Source organism: Microcaecilia unicolor, chromosome 1 (genome assembly GCF_901765095.1).
Source record: "Microcaecilia unicolor chromosome 1, aMicUni1.1, whole genome shotgun sequence".
In the NCBI taxonomy this organism is placed as follows: Eukaryota; Metazoa; Chordata; class Amphibia; order Gymnophiona; family Siphonopidae; genus Microcaecilia; species Microcaecilia unicolor.
This window is the reverse complement of record NC_044031.1, coordinates 115,753,019-115,772,017: the sequence shown is the minus strand read 5'-3', so window position 1 is coordinate 115,772,017 and position 18,999 is coordinate 115,753,019. Positions and strand designations below refer to the sequence as shown.

General features: G+C 42.6%; 1 protein-coding gene across 1 annotated transcript in view; it reads left to right on the top strand.

Moving 5' to 3' along the window:
* MALRD1 (MAM and LDL receptor class A domain containing 1) overlaps positions 1-18,999 on the top strand; it is a 787,803-nt gene that overhangs the window by 274,086 nt on the left and 494,718 nt on the right. The window contains 1 exon segment of the mRNA XM_030202038.1: positions 8,337-8,447. Within this exon segment, the coding sequence (XP_030057898.1) occupies positions 8,337-8,447 (111 nt within the window).

Sequence of the window (18,999 nt, the reverse complement as noted above, 5' to 3'; positions counted from 1 at the left end):
GAATATGGCCATGTTTACTATTGGAAGATTTCCACAAAATGTCCAAAATCATATTTAGATGTCATGCCGAAAATGCCCCATGTATAATTGAATATGTGTTCTGAATTTTGAACATATCATACTCCCAGGTAGCCTTTATATGCTATAAAGTTCATTCCATTTATTAAAGGATTATGAATCATTCAGTGAGATGGGATTGTTTTTGAAGTTTTCCACTACCATATCATTGTGGATATTTCAGTTTGAAATTTGAGTTCCTCACAATCATGTATTTGGGCACATGTGATAAACTGGGACATTTTGTTGCATTAATAAGGGAGATCAATGACAGATTAATGGAGCAATCTATGAGTATCTGGAAACAGACTTTTAAATCAGCATGTTCATTCAATTTATGTTCCCAGCAACCGTGAAAGTTTTGGTCACTCCTGTTTACTGAGGGTCCCCTTATATACATTCACATTTACTAGTCATTATTTGATTGTACTGGTTCACCCTAATTTATATTCTACTACTACTACTATTTAGCATTTCTATAGCGCTACAAAGCATACGCAGCGCTGCACAAACATAGAAGAAAGACAGTCCTTGCTCAAAGAGCTTACAATCTAGTAGACAAAAAATAAAGCAAACAAATCAATTAATGTGTAGAGGAAAGAGAAGAGGAGGGTAGGTGGCGGTGAGTGGATACAAGTGGCTATGAGTCAAAAGCAATGTTAAAGAGGTGGGCTTTCAATCTAGATTTAAAGATGGTCAAGGATGGGGCAAGAAGTAGGGGCTCAGGAAGTCTATTCCAGGCATAGGGCGCAGCAAGACAGAAGGAGCGAAGTCTGGAGTTGGCAGTAGCAGAGAAGGGAACAAATAAGAAGGATCTATCCAGGGAACGGAGTGCACGGGAAGGGGTGTAGGGAAGGACGAGTTTGGAGAGTTGTATTTTATTGGAAACAGCTAATGTGAAACAGGGTGGAGAATGGGTAGAGAGTAGGCAGGAACTGCTTTGCAGTTAATGAGGAGATAGTTTCCACGTGTTAATTGTAAGTTTGGCAGATAGGCCTCTTCTATCAAGCTGCGCTAGTGGTTCCCGCATGGCAATACCGACAGATCCCACTCAAAGTGAATGGGCTTTGTCAACATTACCGACTGGGATCCGCTCGTGCAGCTTGATAATGAGGTGCAGTTATGCTATCTCAGTAAGTAAAGCTTTCTGAATGAGTTCATTTGTTGGAAATAAAACTTTTCTCTACTTTTAACTGTATGGCAAGATGGTAGGAACGGCGCCAAGAGTGAACACAAAGTTTTTGCAGTTATGATTCGCTGATTTTGGCAACTACTACATGGATACTGGAGTTTAGAAAGTTTACACAACTGCCTACTATAAATAATAAACTAATCAGTATAAACCTAACTAATCATAAAATATATAATATAACCTACCAATCTAATCTAATTTATAATAACAAGGAAAATCCACTTTAGTACATCTGGCCCTATTTGTTTAGATACATTGAAGTAGAACTCCTCTCATATGAGGAAAGGCTAAGGAGGTTAGGGCTTTTCACCATGGAAGTAGTCATTGAGTTTCTTGAGAAGATATGTCTTAGCTCTTTTAAATAAAAAGATGTGTTATAGTTAGAGGTTGTATTGTGTATTGTTGTTTCAGAATGATTAGTGCATATTTTACTAATAAATTTTCCTGAAGATGTAGGTCTTTAGGTCCTTTCTGAACTGGAGGTAGTTTGTGATGCTTCTTGACTATGGGAATTGAGTTCCACCATTTTTAGCTGAGGTAGCTAAATCCCACTGTGAAGGTGGACTTATATAATACAGGCAGGTGAAGTAGTAGGTAACCTCTGGCTCCTGGGTTTGCATTTCTTAGTGATAGTTTGATAATGTGTAGCATGTAGTTCAGTGACATGCCAAACAGTATTTTGAAGATGATCGTTCTGGTTTTGTAAAATAGTCTGACCTTGATTGGAAGCCAGTGTAGCTTTATGAGGAGTGGGGTTGCTCTATCATATTTCAACTTTTTGAATATCAATCTCATTGCTGTATTTTGGATGGTCTGCAACAATCGTAGTAGGTTTTCTTTGCAGCCTACATATGCTGCATTACAGTAGTCTAGTTGAGACAATATCAGCATCTGTACTATAAGACGGAATGACTGTCTGGAGAAATAGTCTCTAATTCTTCTCAGTTTCCATAGTGTTTTGAAGCTTTTTGACGTTATTGCAGCAACTTGGTCTTCAAGGGTCAGATGTTTGTTGAGAATGATTCCTAGTATTTTTATTGTGCTGGCTGGATAAAACCAGGAGTTTGGTTTTATCTCAGTTCAGTTTAAGTTTGACAGTTGTGGTCCAATTTTCCATGAGGTTGAGTCCTTTTTTGGCCTTATCCTGTATCTCTGTGATGCTGTTGTTGAAAGATTTGTAGATGGTGATATCATCTATGTATATAAATGGGGTTATACCCATTTTTCCAGTTTCTTGCCAATTGGAGCTATCATGGAATTAAATAATATTGGTGATATTGGGGAACATCTTGACAAGGTAGGATCTAATTCTTAGAAAATCCATTGAACCAGGCTGCTACTGCTCCAGTAATTTCTATGTTGTCAAGCAGGGTCTTTAGTATTGTGTGATCCACTAGGTCAAAAGCGCTTGACTTATCGAATTGTAGTAGTAGTAGTATTGACTAGCCTTGGCTTCTGAATATTTGTGATCAGAGTGGTTATGGCTGTTTCAGTGCTATAGCATGGTCTGAAGCCTGATTGAGAGCTGTGAAAGACTGAATAGTGCATTAGGTATTCTATTAATTGTCATGCTACTATTCCCTTCATTGTTTTTGTCAGCAGTGGTATTGATGCCACTGGTCTGTAATTAGTGAGGTCACTGATCTTTCTGGTGGCATCTTTATGGATTGGAGCGAGTATGATGTTTCCCTTGTCAGAAGGGGAATAGCCTTTCGAGAACATGTATTCTATGTGTTCAGTTAAGCGTTTGATGAACCAATCTGGTGGGTTTTCCATCATGTACTTTGGGCAGCTGTCTAGTAGGCAATTGGCGTGTGCATATTTTGTCAGTAGTGCTTTAACTGAGCTGGTTGTTGGTATCTTAAATAAGGACCCTATTTTGTCTTCCTTTATGTGGTCCTTGTTGATTTCACATTCATGTAGGAAATCTAAGAGTGTTATTTGTGCTGCAGCTGTGTTTGCTCTTATTTTTTTGGGTGACCTAAATGACCAGATGACCACTGGAGGGAATCAGGGGTGACCCCCCAGTACCTTTCCAGTGGTCACTGACCCCCTCCCACCCCCCAAAAATATGATTAAAAATATGACTTACCAGCATCTATGACAGCCTCAGATGTTAAAGTCAGGTCTATTAGAGAAGCATGCAGGTCCCTGGAGTAGTGTAGAGGTCAGTGCAGTGCACTATGGAGTGGAGGACCCAGGTCCCTATCTCCCTCTACGTGTCACACTTGTGTTGGAAACTGTGTTCCCTCCCAAAGTCACCAAAATTCTACTGTACCCACATATAAGTGCCTCCTCCACCCATAAGGGCTATTGTAGTAGCGTACAGTGGGGGATAGTGTATTTTGGGTGGGTTTTGGAGGGCTCAGGGGGCAAGATAAGGGAGCAAAGATGAAGTGTGCACCTGTGAACAGTTTTTTTAAATGTGCATAGAAGTCCCCTTTAGGGTGTCCCATTTCTCTCCTGGGATGTCTGAGGACCAGTCTACTAAAAATACAGTCTCCTCCTACATCCTAATGGCATGAATCTCTATGTTTTGCACTTTTTTTTTTTTCAAAAATGGACCAAAATGCAAAACGCCCAAAGCATAAAACCTTGCTCAAAACAGTATTTTTGAAAAAAAGGCATTTTTCTTCTTAAAAAATGACCTTTCCTATTCGGATTTTGGACGTTTTGTGCAAAATGTCCACAGTCGGACATATCATATCAAAAATGCCCCTCCACATATCCTAAAAACATACCTTGCTTGTGTTAATCAGCTGGAGTAGTCATTCATCCCTGTTTTAACATTAGTTGATTTTCTCCTGGGGCTCCTCGCAAAACAAAACCAAAAAATTCTCATTTGCTGAGATTTTGTCATTGTTAAAGCAGTTCTCAACTGAATACTAAAGTCAAGTACAAAGCTAAGCAGCATTTAAAACAATAACAATGAGATACTCAATTCACTAATGTTCTTTTATTTCAGCAATATGCAAGTCAAGATATTAATAAAAGTTAAGTAGCATTAGAAGACAAAATTCAGTCTCCAGTTTAAACAAATTATGCCGTCTGATCGCTTATTTATTTTACTGTGTCAAGTAAAATCATTGCACTCTAGTAGATAATAGAAAATAGGCAGGCTGAGGCACACAATATATCAGATTAAATTATCAATATTGTGATATTTCTTTCTTTCTTGCAGTTCTGATTTTAAAATTAAAGGAGGAATCTATCTACTAAGCTGCATTAGCTGTTAATGTGGCCCTATAAGAGTTAATGCGGGTCATTTTCAGATTAGCCTTTAACACACAGCAGGCCAAAGAATAGGTGGAAAATTGGTGGAAATGGGCAGGGACTGAGCCTTACAGTTAGTGCCTGGTAAATGCATTCTGTCCTTCGGAAGGTGGATTTGCTGCATAAGGAGGTATGCAAATCTCCTCCAGTAGTCTCGCCTCTAAAACCCAAGTTAGTTGAGGGATATGATTGATCACTGTTCCCTCTAAGATGAGTGGTGGGGGGGGGGGGGGGGGGGTCCCTCTACATACAGTCCTGCCAGTTTGGGGAAAATTTAGAGCTGGTAGGAAATGAGAAGGAGGGTTGATCTTTTTGGAAAAGGAAGCAGATGCCCCAACTCAACTACTGTGATTAAATGGAACTAGTATTCTGAAGCTTTGTAAGGAGTAGAGGGGGGAGGGTGCAAAAGAGAGAGAGACAGCAGAAGATGCTGAATACATTAAAATTAAACACTGCTAAGATGTTATGGGTTAGAGAGTTGTTTTGGAATCATGGGAAATCAGGTTCAAAGTTTAGAAGTGGACTTGGTTCTGGTTTGACATTTGAATGCCATATTTTGAGAGTAGTGTGAAAAATTTTATTATCCAGGGAAATTTTGCCAAAATATTGTATGCTGTTATTACATCACAAATAGATTACTCTAATACTATATTGTCTGATTACAGCTAGTGCAAAATTCTTCAGTGAGGTTATTGGCAAAAGCTGGTCATAAGGATCCCACTTCCCATGTGCTACAGTCTTTACTAATACTACTAATAGCATTTATATAGCGCTACCAGACGCACACAGCGCTGAACACATGACATAGAGAGACACACACTGGTTATCTATCAGTAAACAAGTTTGTTTTAAAATATGGTCATTAATTCAAATTAAAACAAGGAATGATGCCTGATTTCTTAATTATGCATTTGCCTTTATATCATAGAGTCTACTCTGTGCTCAGAGGGGCTGGTAATTTTTTTATTTTTTTTGTTACATTTGTACCCCACGCTTTCCCACTCATGGCAGGCTCAATGCGGCTTACATGGGACAATGGAGGGTTAAGTGACTTGCCCAGAGTCACAAGGAGCTGCCTGTGTCTGAAGTGGGAATTGAACTCATTTGGTTGTTCCCTCTCTTGGCAATAGGAGACATTCAAGGCTATAGGCATTGCTCCTTCCATGTGCAATACCACATCTATGGAACACTTTGCCTATAGAATTGTACTAGGTTCAGAAGTTACAACATAAATGTTCCCTGAGAATATCAGGGTGAATATGATCAACAATGGGAGGTTAGTGTTTACCAGTTATTCTGTTTGTTGTTTATTTATGTTTTATTATGAGTGTTATGTTATGATCCACCCTAGGTTTTGTTTAGTAGGACAGATAACATACAGAAGTAAACAACCAAATAGAGTGATTGATTAATTCATTTATGTCCCACATTGGGGTTCAGGAGGAAGTTTAAGGGCCTAGTAGACATCAGGGATTGGAAGCCCTCCTAACAAGGTTTGGAGGGCCTCCAGTTTGGGCCAGTGGATCCTTTTAAATCTTGCAAGTGCAAAGACAAAGGTTTTCTTTTTGTTTTTCTTTTGTTTTACAAAATCAGACCCACAAAGCTATTTTTGCACATGATGTTTGTTATGAAGAAGCAGCTTTGCCTGATTTTGTATCACAGAAGGTCATTAATGGCCAGTTTTTGAAAAAAAAAAACCTTCTGCAAAAAGTGAACTTCATGCAAAAGTTTATTACTGTATTGACTTTGTCAAAGAATGCTTTGTGCGACTAATAACCAAAACACTTTAAAATTTTGAATTTTTGTGAGTTTCTAGGTGTTTTGCACACTTTTTCACATCATGGGCATCTTTGCAAAGTCACTTTGCACTTTAGTATTTGTCATATTTCTTGCACTAATCATCATCTGATACGAGAACACAGTGGCCTTTCTGAGAATCAGTACAACAGGTATTTGATAGAGCATGAAAATGTGAATCTCCGCTCCATGGATAAATCCTTCTTATCTGTTCCCTTCTCCACTACTGCCAACTCCAGACTTCGCGCCTTCTGTCTCGCTGCACCCTACGCCTGGAATAAACTTCCTGAGCCCCTACGTCTTGCCCCATCCTTGGCCACCTTTAAATCTAGACTGAAAGCCCACCTCTTTAACATTGCTTTTGACTCGTAACCACTTGTAACCACTCGCCTTCACCTACCCTCCTCTCCTCCTTCCTGTACACATTAATTGATTTGATTTGCTTACTTTATTTATTTTTTGTCTATTAGATTGTAAGCTCTTTGAGCAGGGACTGTCTTTCTTCTATGTTTGTGCAGCGCTGCGTATGCCTTGTAGCGCTATAGAAATGCTAAATAGTAATAGTAGTAGTAGTAATCTCTAGCTTTGTTTCATGTTCTTAAAGAAGAGATGCGTTTGTCAAGCATGGGCTTATAGATTTAGAATACCTTGTGGATAACAATTTTTTTTTAAATACAAGACTTTTGCTGTCAATGGAGTGAGAGGAATGTTGTCAATGTGGGCTACCATTAAGACGTGTTATTTTACCATTAACCCCAGTTATTAGTAACTAAGAGGCCCTTTTACAAATGCTCACAAGGCCCTACGTGCATTCAGCATATACCAAATCAGCATTACTGCCTGGCTACCACTTGCCCCGGGCGGTAATTCTGAATTTGGTGTGCATGCGGTAGAAAATATTTTCTATTTTCTACCACTTGGTGCTTACCCGGCAATAAATGGCAATGTACATATGCTACATGCCTACCACCCAGGTAGCGCATGAGACCTTACTACTAAGAAAATGGGTGGTGGTAAGGTCTCAGGCTGAAAATGAACACGTTGGTTTTTATTTTGCCGCATGTCCATTTTCCATTGCCAGGGTCGCTTTACTCATACTACCCCTCTCCTCAAGACCCTTCACTGGCTCCCTATCCGTTTTCGCATCTTGTTCAAACTTCTTCTACTAACCTATAAATGTACTCACTCTGCTGCTCCCCAGTATCTCTCCACACTCGTCCTTCCCTACACCCCTTCCCGTGCACTCCGCTCCATGGATAAATCCTTCTTATCTGTTCCCTTCTCCAGTACTGCCAACTCCAGACTTCGCGCCTTCTGTCTCGCTGCACCCTACGCCTGGAATAAACTTCCTGAGCCCCTACGTCTTGCCCCATCCTTGGCCACCTTTAAATCTAGACTGAAAACCCACCTCTTTAACATTGCTTTTGACTCGTAACCACTTGTAACCACTCGCCTCCACCTACCCTCCTCTCTTCCTTCCCGTTCACATTAATTGATTTGATTTGCTTACTTTATTTATTTTTTGTCTATTAGATTGTAAGCTCTTTGAGCAGGGACTGTCTTTCTTCTATGTTTGTACAGCGCTGCGTATGCCTTGTAGCGCTATAGAAATGCTAAATAGTAGTAGTAGTAGTAGTATTTTCCAGCCCCTTAAAAAAAGATCCTTTTTTCAGGACGCAGCAAAAACTGGCCTAGCTTGAACCCAAAAGACGTGTTTGCACTGCCACAGGCTACTTTTTTCTGCTGCTTAGTAAAAGGGTCCCTTAGTCTCATTCCATAAAATTAAAATCTCACCCTTAAATAACCTGTCATAACAGTAGCCCACATTGATAACTTTCCCCCTGAGTTGTTTCATGTGATGATATGATTCAAGAAACAATTTATCGTTTAAAGAATACAGCTTAACAATCACCTTATTATTAAACAACTAAGGTGAATAGCAGGTACCACTACAACTAATATTAATAATGTGTTTATTTTTATATTAGTGCTAAAAATTGAACCGTTTCTTTCATAGGTACTCATTAAGACTGATAATGAGACTTTTATTCTTTGGTCTCAAACTGGTAAGCAAGGCCCACAGTGGAGGAGAGCTGAAGTGTTTTTGGGAATTCGTTCATTTTTTCAGGTTAGTCCTTCTGATTATAAGTTCTGACCAATTAACACTGATAGGGTGATAGTTCTTATATACCCTCCCAAGCAACCTAATCTGCCTGCAGATAACTGCTCTGTCTCTGTGTTCAGGCTCTTCACCTCCTTTCCTCCCACATTTTTCAAACATAGTGGGTGTGACTTGTTCTTACTGGGCAGTGCCTACCTGCCTGCTGCCTACCATTCCAGTTTTAAGCCTCTAATCCAGCTCTGCCGTTCTATCTATCGCTTAACACCTCAGTCACTACATATATACCCGTAACACCTCAGTTACTACTTATGGCCCCTTTACACATTCTCTTCCTTGCCCTGTCCCTTCCTAATCTTTTTCCCCTCCCCCTACCACTGTCTACCACTGGAACTCACTGCCCACCCATGTCCTCTCCCATCTTGCTCACTACTGCAATACCCTACTCACCCCCGTCCCTCACCACCTCACCATCTCTCCTGTCCCCCTCCTCCTTCCTAGCTCTCAACCTTCAACACTTCCTTCCTGCCATTAACCCATCCCCATTCCTCCTAAGCGCATCCCGTCTTCGTCGCCTTCGTCGCCCTACCTCCCCCACCCTCCTCCGCACTCTCTTGCTCCTCCTCCTGCTATCCGCAGGAGACATCAATCCCAATCCAGGTCCCCCACACCTGTCCTCGTCCTATCCATGCAAACGTTTCCGGGATGTCTCCAATCTCATATCTATTCCCCTCCTCCCCCCCTCTTCCCTCCCCTTCTCATGTGCACTGTGGAATGCCCACTCGGTCTGCAACAAACTTCCCTTCACCCACGATCTCTTCATCTCTCATTCCCTTCACCTGCTTGCCCTAACTGAAACCTGGCTCTCCCCTGACGACTCTGCCTCAGTTGCAGCTCTATGCCATGGAGGCTATCTCTTCTCCCATACTCCCCGCCTAGTTGGCCGTGGAGGAGGCGTCGGGTTACTACTCTCGCCCTCCTGTAGCTTCCAACCCCTCCTCCTACCACAGTCTCACTGCTTCTCATCCTTTGAAGTCCACTCCATCCGTCTATTCTACCCGTTGCCACTCAGAGTGGCAGTCATTTACCGCCCCCCTGATAAATCCCTCCCTTCCTTCCTCACCGACTTTGATGCCTGGCTTTCTGTTTTTATTGAACCCTCATCTCCATCCCTCATTCTCGGAGACTTCAACATACACGTTGATGACCTGTCCAACTCTCACGCTTCTCAGTTCCTCACTCTAACATCCTCCTTCAACCTCCAGCTATGTTCCACCACCCCTACTCACCGTGATGGCCATTGCCTTGACCTCGTCCTCTCCTCTTCCGGCTCACCCTCCAATTTCCACACCTCAGCTCTTCCTGTCTCTGATCATCACCTGATCACCTTCACACTTCTTCACCCTCCCCCTCAGCCCCGCCCAACATTAACCACTACTTCCAGGAATCTCCAGATTATTGACCCTCCCACCTTATCATCTAGTATTTCTAATCTCCTCCCCTCCATCATGTCCTCCGAGTCTGTTGACGAGGCTGTCTCCGCTTACAATGCCACTCTCTCCTCTGCTCTGGACACCCTTGCACCATCCACCTCCCGTCCCACAAGGCGTACTAATCCCCAGCCCTGGCTGACCCCTTGCATCCGTTACCTTCGCTCCTGCGCCCGATCTGCTGAACGCCTCTGGAGGAAATCTCGCACCCATTCAGATTTCCTTCACTACAAATTCATGCTATCCTCCTTCCAGTCCTCACTATTCCTTGCCAAACAGGACTATTACACCCAATTGACTAATTCTCTCAGCTCTAACCCTCGTCGTCTCTTCGCCACCCTTAACTCCCTCCTCAAAGTGCCCTCCGCTCCCACCCCCCCGTCACTCTCTCCTCAATCACTGGCTGACTACTTCCGCGACAAGGTGCAAAAGATCAACCTTGAGTTCACTACCAAGCCACCTCCTCCTCTTCACCCTTCAACCCTCTCCCTCAACCAACCAACCCAGACCTCCTTCTCCTCCTTTCCTGATATCTCCGAGGAGGAAACCGCCCGCCTTCTTTCCTCCTCAAAATGCACCACTTGTTCCTCTGATCCCATCCCCACCAACTTACTTAACACCATCTCTCCTACTATCACCCCCTCCATCTGTCATATCCTCAACCTCTCTCTCTCCACTGCAACTGTCCCCAACACCTTCAAGCATGCTGTAGTCACGCCACTCCTCAAAAAACCATCACTAGACCCTACCTGTCCCTCCAACTACCGCCCCATCTCCCTCCTACCCTTCCTCTCCAAGACACTTGAGCGCGCAGTCCACAGCCGCTGCCTTGATTTTCTCTCCTCTCATGCCATCCTTGATCCGCTTCAATCCGGTTTTCGCCCTCTTCACTCGACAGAAACAGCACTTTCTAAAGTCTGTAATGACCTGTTCCTTGCCAAATCCAGAGGCCACTACTCCATCCTCATCCTCCTGGATCTATCCGCCGCTTTTGACACTGTCAATCATGACTTACTTCTTGCCACACTGTCCTCATTTGGGTTCCAGGGCTCTGTCCTCTCCTGGTTCTCCTCCTATCTCTCCCACCGCACCTTCAAAGTTCACTCTCATGGATCTTCCTCCACCCCCATCCCCTTATCTGTTGGTGTTCCCCAGGGATCGGTCCTTGGACCCCTTCTCTTCTCAATCTACACCTCTTCCCTGGGCTCCCTGATCTCATCTCATGGTTTCCAGTATCATCTCTATGCTGATGACACCCAACTGTATCTCTCCACACCAGACATCACCGCGGAGACCCAGGCAAAGGTATCGGCCTGCTTATCCGACATTGCTGCCTGGATGTCCAACCGCCACCTGAAACTGAACATGTCCAAGACCGAGCTTATCGTCTTTCCACCAAAACCCACTTCTCCTCTTCCTCCACTTTCTATCTCAGTTGATAACACCCTCATCCTCCCCGTCTCATCTGCCCGCAACCTCGGAGTCATCTTTGACTCCTCTCTCTCCTTCTCTGCGCATATCCAGCAGATAGCCAAGACCTGTCGCTTCTTCCTCTTTAACATCAGCAAAATTCGCCCTTTCCTCTCTGAACACACCACCCGAACTCTCGTCCACGCTCTCATTACCTCTCGCCTGGACTACTGCAACTTACTCCTCACCGGCCTCCCACTTAGCCATCTATCCCCCCTTCAGTCTGTTCAGAACTCTGCTGCACGTCTCATATTCCGCCAGAACCGATATACTCATATCACCCCTCTCCTCAGGTCACTTCACTGGCTTCCGATCAGATACCGCATTCAATTCAAGCTTCTCCTTCTTACCTACAAATGCACTCAGTCTGCTGCCCCTCACTACCTCTCTACCCTCATCTCCCCTTACGTTCCCGCCCGTAACCTCCGTTCACAGGATAAATCCCTCCTCTCAGTACCCTTCTCCACCATCGCCAACTCCAGGCTCCGCTCATTCTGCCTCGCCTCACCCTATGCTTGGAACAACCTTCCTGAACCCTTACGCCAAGCCCCCTCCCTGCCCGTCTTCAAGTCTTTGCTTAAAGCCCACCTCTTCAATGCTGCGTTCGGCACCTAACCCTTACCGTTCAGTGAATCCAGACTGCCCCAATTTGACTGCCCCTATCGGACCGACCGTTCACTTGTCTATTAGATTGTAAGCTCTTTGAGCAGGGACTGTCTCTCTTTGTTAAATTGTACAGCGCTGCGTAACCCTAGTAGCGCTCTAGAAATGTTAAGTAGTAGTAGTAGTAGTAGTATAAAAGACCCCAGGTATCAATAGGTAAAAGATCTGCAGTTTCCTTTCACACCTCCCTTTGCCTGCCTTGGATCCTTGACTCTGCTTGTCTTTTCCATGCTGACAATTCCATGGCTGTACAGGTGTGCATATATGATTCCACCAGAAATGTTGACAAACTCTGATTTTGTTGTACTCTCAAAGAACCTCTAATTAGCTGAAAAATAAATACCTAGATAGATAGCTAGAGATATAGAGATGCATACACATTATATTTATTTATTAATTATTATCATTGTATTTATTTATTTTATACATTACAAACCCAGAAAAGGCAAAGAAAATTAGCAAATACAAACCAAAATTTATTTTAAAAAAAAGACCTCCACCAAACAATGACAAATCAAGTCCATATCATGAGGAGAGAAAGAAGAAGAACAACAAAATATTATATAATAGAAAAACAGGGTTCAAATCCCAATCTTCCAGATGCCTCATACTTAAAACTCAACCAGAAATAGGACCTTCTTTATTGAGCAAAACATTTTCTAACTGAACTGGGATGAAAACTATATATTTAATTCCCTGATGAGAAATCAATCAACAACAAGGGAAACAAAGAACACATTGTTCCTTCTTCTACTGCTGATACCCACTCTTTCAAAGCCAGAAACAATTTACACCATGCCTGAGTAGCACCAGAAAGATCAGGAAATATAAATATCTTTTGAGCACAAAATATCAATTCTTTGTGTTCAAAATAAGATCTCAAAGCTGTAATTTTACCTTGTTCATAAGCAAAAGTAACAAGTAGGGTGGCTCTAAATGGAATCTTTTCAGTAGAACATTTTAAAAATTACATTAAACAACACATTACAACATATTTCTATAGTGCAATTACCTGTCAGGTTCAGAGTGATTTATAATCAATAAAAAAGAAGCCAAAATAGACTCTTGGGAAATTGCTAGGTCCACCTTGCTGGTCACCTGCTACTCCTAATTGTTGAGTATAAAAAAACATTAATAACTGATATTTCTTCCTAGTGTGCTAAATCCAGAACCTCTCTGAAGTAGTTTTGCAACAGGATGTTTACAGCCAATAAATATGTTGTAAGAAAACCATAATTTTTTTCCTTCTTGAAGAGTTCTCCAATACTTTAGCCTTGTAATGAAGAAATAAGGTATCTTTAATCGTAGACACATATGTTTGGTGAATGGAAAGAAGCTGAGGTTCTGTTATATATTAGGATTTATTAACCACCTTTATGAAGAAATTCACCCAAGGTGGTGTACAGCAAGTATAGCTTGATATAAAACTTTCAATTTTGTTAACAACAGAAGAATAGTGAAATGAGCAAATATAAGCATAAGTAAAACCAGGGGTCCTTTTACTAAGGTGCGCCGAGAAGAGGCCTGCACTGGTGTAGACTCGTGTATTGGACACACGCAGGTTCATTTTTCAGTGCACCTGCAAAAAGACCTTTTTTGGGCTGAAAATGGATGTACGGCAAAATACAAATTGGCGCTCATCCATTTTGGGCCTGAGACCTTACTGCTACCCATTGACTTAGCGGTAAAGTCTGACACATTAACCAGGCGGTAATCGTAGCATTACCGCCCGGTTAGTGCCACAGGCCAGACATTTTCCAGTGCGCACAGTGTTGGCGCGTAAAAAATGAAATTACCAGCCAGGCCACGTGGAAGCTGGACGGTAGTTCCGAATTGGTGCGCATTGGGCAGCGTAGATGCCTACATAACTTAGTAAAAGAGTCCCTCAAAGAGGTAAACTTAAATAGCATACTGAATCCTAACAATAGAAGTAACATGATATAGTATTAGAAATATGAACAATTAAATAGCACAGTAGAACAATCATATAATACAAAATGATTACCGACAGCATAAATAACAAAGATAACATAGCATGTTTACTAAGGTGCACTAAGTAGTGTGGGTCTTGGCATGTACTAACCTTAAACACTAGCCCATGCTAACACCTAGTATACGTTAAAACATCCTGTGCAGTAAAAGTCCAGGTATGTTGCTTTTGGATGTTGAAATGCCCCATAGATATAATACTATACATCTGTTTAACCCAGTGTATCCCAAGACTAGTCCTGGAGTACCCCTTGCCAGTCAGGTTTTCCAGATATCCACAATGAATATGAATGGACTTGATTTGCATATACTGCCTCCATTATATGCAAATGTATTTCATGCATATTCATTGTGGATATCCTGAAAACCTGACTGGAAAGGGGTACTCCAGAACCGGACTTGGGGAAACACTGGTCTAACCCACCAGAGAAAAGATAAACAATATCACCAAGCAAAATTGCATTTCTCACCCAAAATGACTGTGGTATCGAATTCACTGTTTGTTATAAGTGGCTGAAAAAGCCTTCAGTATATAGACCAGTATGCAAGTAAACAAACATGGTCTATCAGTGATGCACTAATACTCACATCATTAGGTAATCCAATTCACCAACTGGGAGTGTATCCATAATAGAAAATATACACCACCAAAGTAAAAATATAAACCTTGTGGATCAAAAATTCAGCTCAAAATCATCTGCTCGGTGTTAACAGTCAATAAAGTATAGTCACTAATCTTGCAGTGAAAAATGTTGTTGCTTATCTTAATAGACAGCCACTCCAATAATCAATCTGGGAAGGTCTGATGAAGTGCCCTGTTTTTTTTTTTGTTACATTTGTACCCTGTGCTTTCCCCACTCATGGCAGGCTCAATGTGGCTTACATGGGGCAATGGAGAGTTAAATGACTTGCCCAGAGTCACAAGGAGCTGCCTGTGCCTGAAGTGGGAATTGAACTCAGTTCCTCAGGACCAAAGTCCACCACCCTAACACTAGGCCACTGCTCCACTCCACTCTGTTTTGTGATGTTTGCTTCAGGGATCCACTTCAGAATATGATGCATATATCCCTGAAACACAATGCCATATAATATAATCCCCAGAGTAACGCAAGTTGAAATAATAACTCCTCCTGCAAAAAATGGCAGTACTCAGCGTAATCAACATCACCAATGTGATAACATCATCACATTCGAAAAGCTTGATTGCCAAAGGCAAATTCACTAAAGACAATGTCAATGGAATGAAAGAATGGACAAGTCACACTGAAAAATTAAATAACGTATGCCACTCCAGTGAATCATTTTTATTGATGAGGACTAACTGCTTTTAATTATGTATTTATTTCCAGCCCCATGTATTTTCCAGGGCTCTGACAGTACGATTGCCTAGGTTGGACGATTTATGCCACATCTTTATTTGTGTGTGCCATAAAATCTCCATTGACCCCTGAAACAGCTTGATTGGATGAAATGTGGCCACATTAGGTGTTGTGTTTGTTTCCCAGTCAAGAATTTCTAGTGGCTAAATAAAGTAAGTCTTGATAATTCTATGGGCTTGTTGGACTATCTGATGAAACTAATTGGGGTTTGCTTACAATCCCATTGCCCCCCCTGAACTACCAGGGATTTGAGGTAGGCTCAGGGGGTGTATTGTGACGTTTAATGTGAGCAAGTGCAAAATGATGCATGTGGGAAAGAGGAACCCGAAATATAGCTACGTCATGCAAGGTTCCACGTTAGGTGTCATGGACCAAGAAAGAGATCTAGGTGTCGTCGTTGATGATACGTTGAAACCTTCTGCTCAGTGTGCTGCTGTGGCTAAGAAAGCAAATAGAATGTTAGGCATCATTAGGAAAGGAATGGAAAACAAAAATGAGGATGTTATAATGCCTTTGTATCGCTCCATGGTGTGACCGCACCTCAAATATTGTGTTCAATTCTGGTTGCTGCATCTCAAAAAAGATCTAGTGGAATTAGAAAATGTGCAGAGAAGGGCGACGGACAGGGCCATGCCAACACGGTAAGCAAGGTAAGCTTGGCAGGAGGGCGCCATCCTCTGGGGGGCACCCCACCGCACCATGCTTACCTCGCCCTCTTCTCCCCAGATCCTTTCCCTTTTTTTCTGTTTAAATTTACCTCTGTCCGGCGGCAGCGTAGCGTTAGTGAGGAGGCGGCGCTCCCCCGCCCCGACGTGTCAGTCTTTCCTTCGCTCAGTTCCGCCTTCTTCTGACATCAGAAATGACATCAGAAGAAGGTGGGACACTGAGCGAAGGGAAGACAGACACGTCGGGGCGGGGGAGCGCCGCCTCCTTCTCACTAACGCTACACTGCCGCCGGACAGAGGTAAATTTAAACAAAAAAAAAAGGAAAAGGATCTGGGGAGAAGAGGGAGGGTAGTGTAGCGTTCATTTTCGGGGGGGGGGGCAACTGCAGGGGGGTGCCAGAGACCCTAGGCACGGCCCTGGCGACGGAAATGATAAAGGGGATGGGACGACTTCCCTATGAGGAAAGGCTAAAGCGGCTAGGGCTCTTCAGCTTAGAGAAAAGGCGGCTGAGGGGAGATATGATAGAGGTCTATAAAATAATGAGTGGAGTTGAACGGGTAGATGTGAAGCGTCTGTTTACGCTTTCCAAAAATACTAGGACTAGGGGGCATGTGATGAAGCTACAATGCAGTAAATTTAAAATGAATCAGAGAAAAGGTTTCTTCACTCAACGCGTAATTAAACTCTGGAATTCATTGCCAGAGAATGTGGTAAAGGCGGTTAGCTTAGCAGAGTTTTAAAAAGATTTGGACGGCTTCCTAAAGGAAAAGTCCATAGACCATTATTAAATGGACTTGGGGAAAATCCACTGTTTCTGGGATAAACAGTATAAAATGTTTTGAACTTTTTTGGGATCTTGCCAGGTATTTGTGACCTGGATTGGCCACTGTTGGAAACAGGATGCTGGGCTTGATGGACCTTTGGTCTGTCCCAGTATGGCAATACTTATGTACTTATGTGGGTGGTTTGGGGGTGGGATGGGAGAAGGTCTTGATGTTGCAGGTTGGGGGAGATGGACTGTTTCAGGGAGAATGGGAGAAGAATCAGAGAGGCTAAATGACCATATTGAGGGTTATGTGGGTACTGGCTGATATTCAGTGCGGGCACCGGTATAGCTAACCAGCCAAATTTATGATAGCTAATTCACCCAGTTAGCTATGCAGGTGCTAACAATGAATATTGCCAGTACCTGCATAAATCCGCCAGCTCCTCCCCATCTTCACTCTCAATACTGCTCCTGATCTGCCCATTGTAGGCATGGTTGGTCAGAGCCAATATTCAGTGGCACTGCCCTGTTAAGTGCCACTGAATATTGGTGGTTGGATGACCCCAAGTGATTTAAGTGGGCAGATAATGCGTATTCAGTTCTGTTATCCAGATAACATGTGCTGCTTAATATATATGGAGAGTAGTGATTGCCACTGGTAGGGAAGGCTCAAGGGATTGTGACACCCTAAGCAATTTTTTGTATCGGCACTCCCCCACCCATATCAGTGTCCTCCCCATCAGCATTCTACAGCATCAGCAATCTCACCCCACCCTCTTGTGCACATCGACTTCCAACCATCCAGCTTCCCCTCTTCCACCTGCCCTCATCGCCCACCTTCCTTGGATCAATGATGGGTTGAGGCTCGGAGATGGTGCCAGTGGAATCGAAGGACCGGGCAAGGGTAAATCTAATAATTTTATTTTCCCACGTAGACAAAATTAGAAACTGACCTACTGTTTCTGCATAAGCCCATAAACACTTTTATAAACCATACATGTGAGTTTAAAATAAATGTGTCCTTCTACTTTAACAAAGACAAACATCGAAGGTGACTAAAAAAATTACCAGAAGATACAGGATTTGAGAAGTTTATTAACACCCATGACTCGACATGGGCCGTGTTTCGACCCGGTAGGCCTGCATCAGGAGTCTAAAAATACATACCATATAAAAACCAAGTGCATATAAAACTAATAAAATTGAAACATAAAGACATAAAAAGAGGGACAATACAAACTCTAAAAAGCATACTTAATAATACAACCAAGGTAATAAGATCTATATAAATATGATTCGCTAATATATGCTTTCTAAATAACATAATACTGTAATAATAATTTATACTAAAATAAAATACATACCGTCTGCGAGTAGTATAGATGGTACTGTTACATAATAAATTATAACAACTGACCAAACATGGAACATCTAATAAACAAAGAGAAATACAGAAAATACGAATTTTAAAAAAGAAGAAAAATACAGGAATGGATAATGGGGCCCTTTAACTAAGCTGTGGTAAAAGAGGCCCTGTGCTACTGGCAGCAGCTGTTTTTGCCATGCACCAGGGACCTTTTATCACAGTGAGTAAAAATACCCAAAAATGAAATGGCTGTGCGGTAAGTTCACACTTGCTGTGTGGCCATTTCTGATGGGAGCACATACCACCACCCATTGAGATGGTGGTAAGTGCTCCTATGCTAACCCAGTGGGATTTGGGCAGTGCACAACACTGCTCGTTACTGCCGGGTAACCCTCTGCGGAAATATGTTTTCAATTTTTCCGCTAGCATCAGAAATGGTGCTCGCTGGGGGTGGAACTACCACCAGCAACTGTGTTGGGCCGGCGGAAGTTCAGGGTTACCATGTGGCATATGCACTGATATTCAATGGCTCATACTTCACATGGATAGGGTTTGGGCAGAGTTTAGATGGTTTTTTGGCAGATCAGGAGCACCTGGGAAGGGGGGAGGGGCTATAATTGGCACTCAAAAATGGGTGCTGGATGTTATAGAATAATGCTTAGTGGCTATTCCTGCATCTAGCTCTGGGCACCAGACTTACATCTGCTGAAACATGGTGTAAATCTCAGTGCCCAAGTTGGGTGTAGAGACCCATTATTCTATAACACTGCGT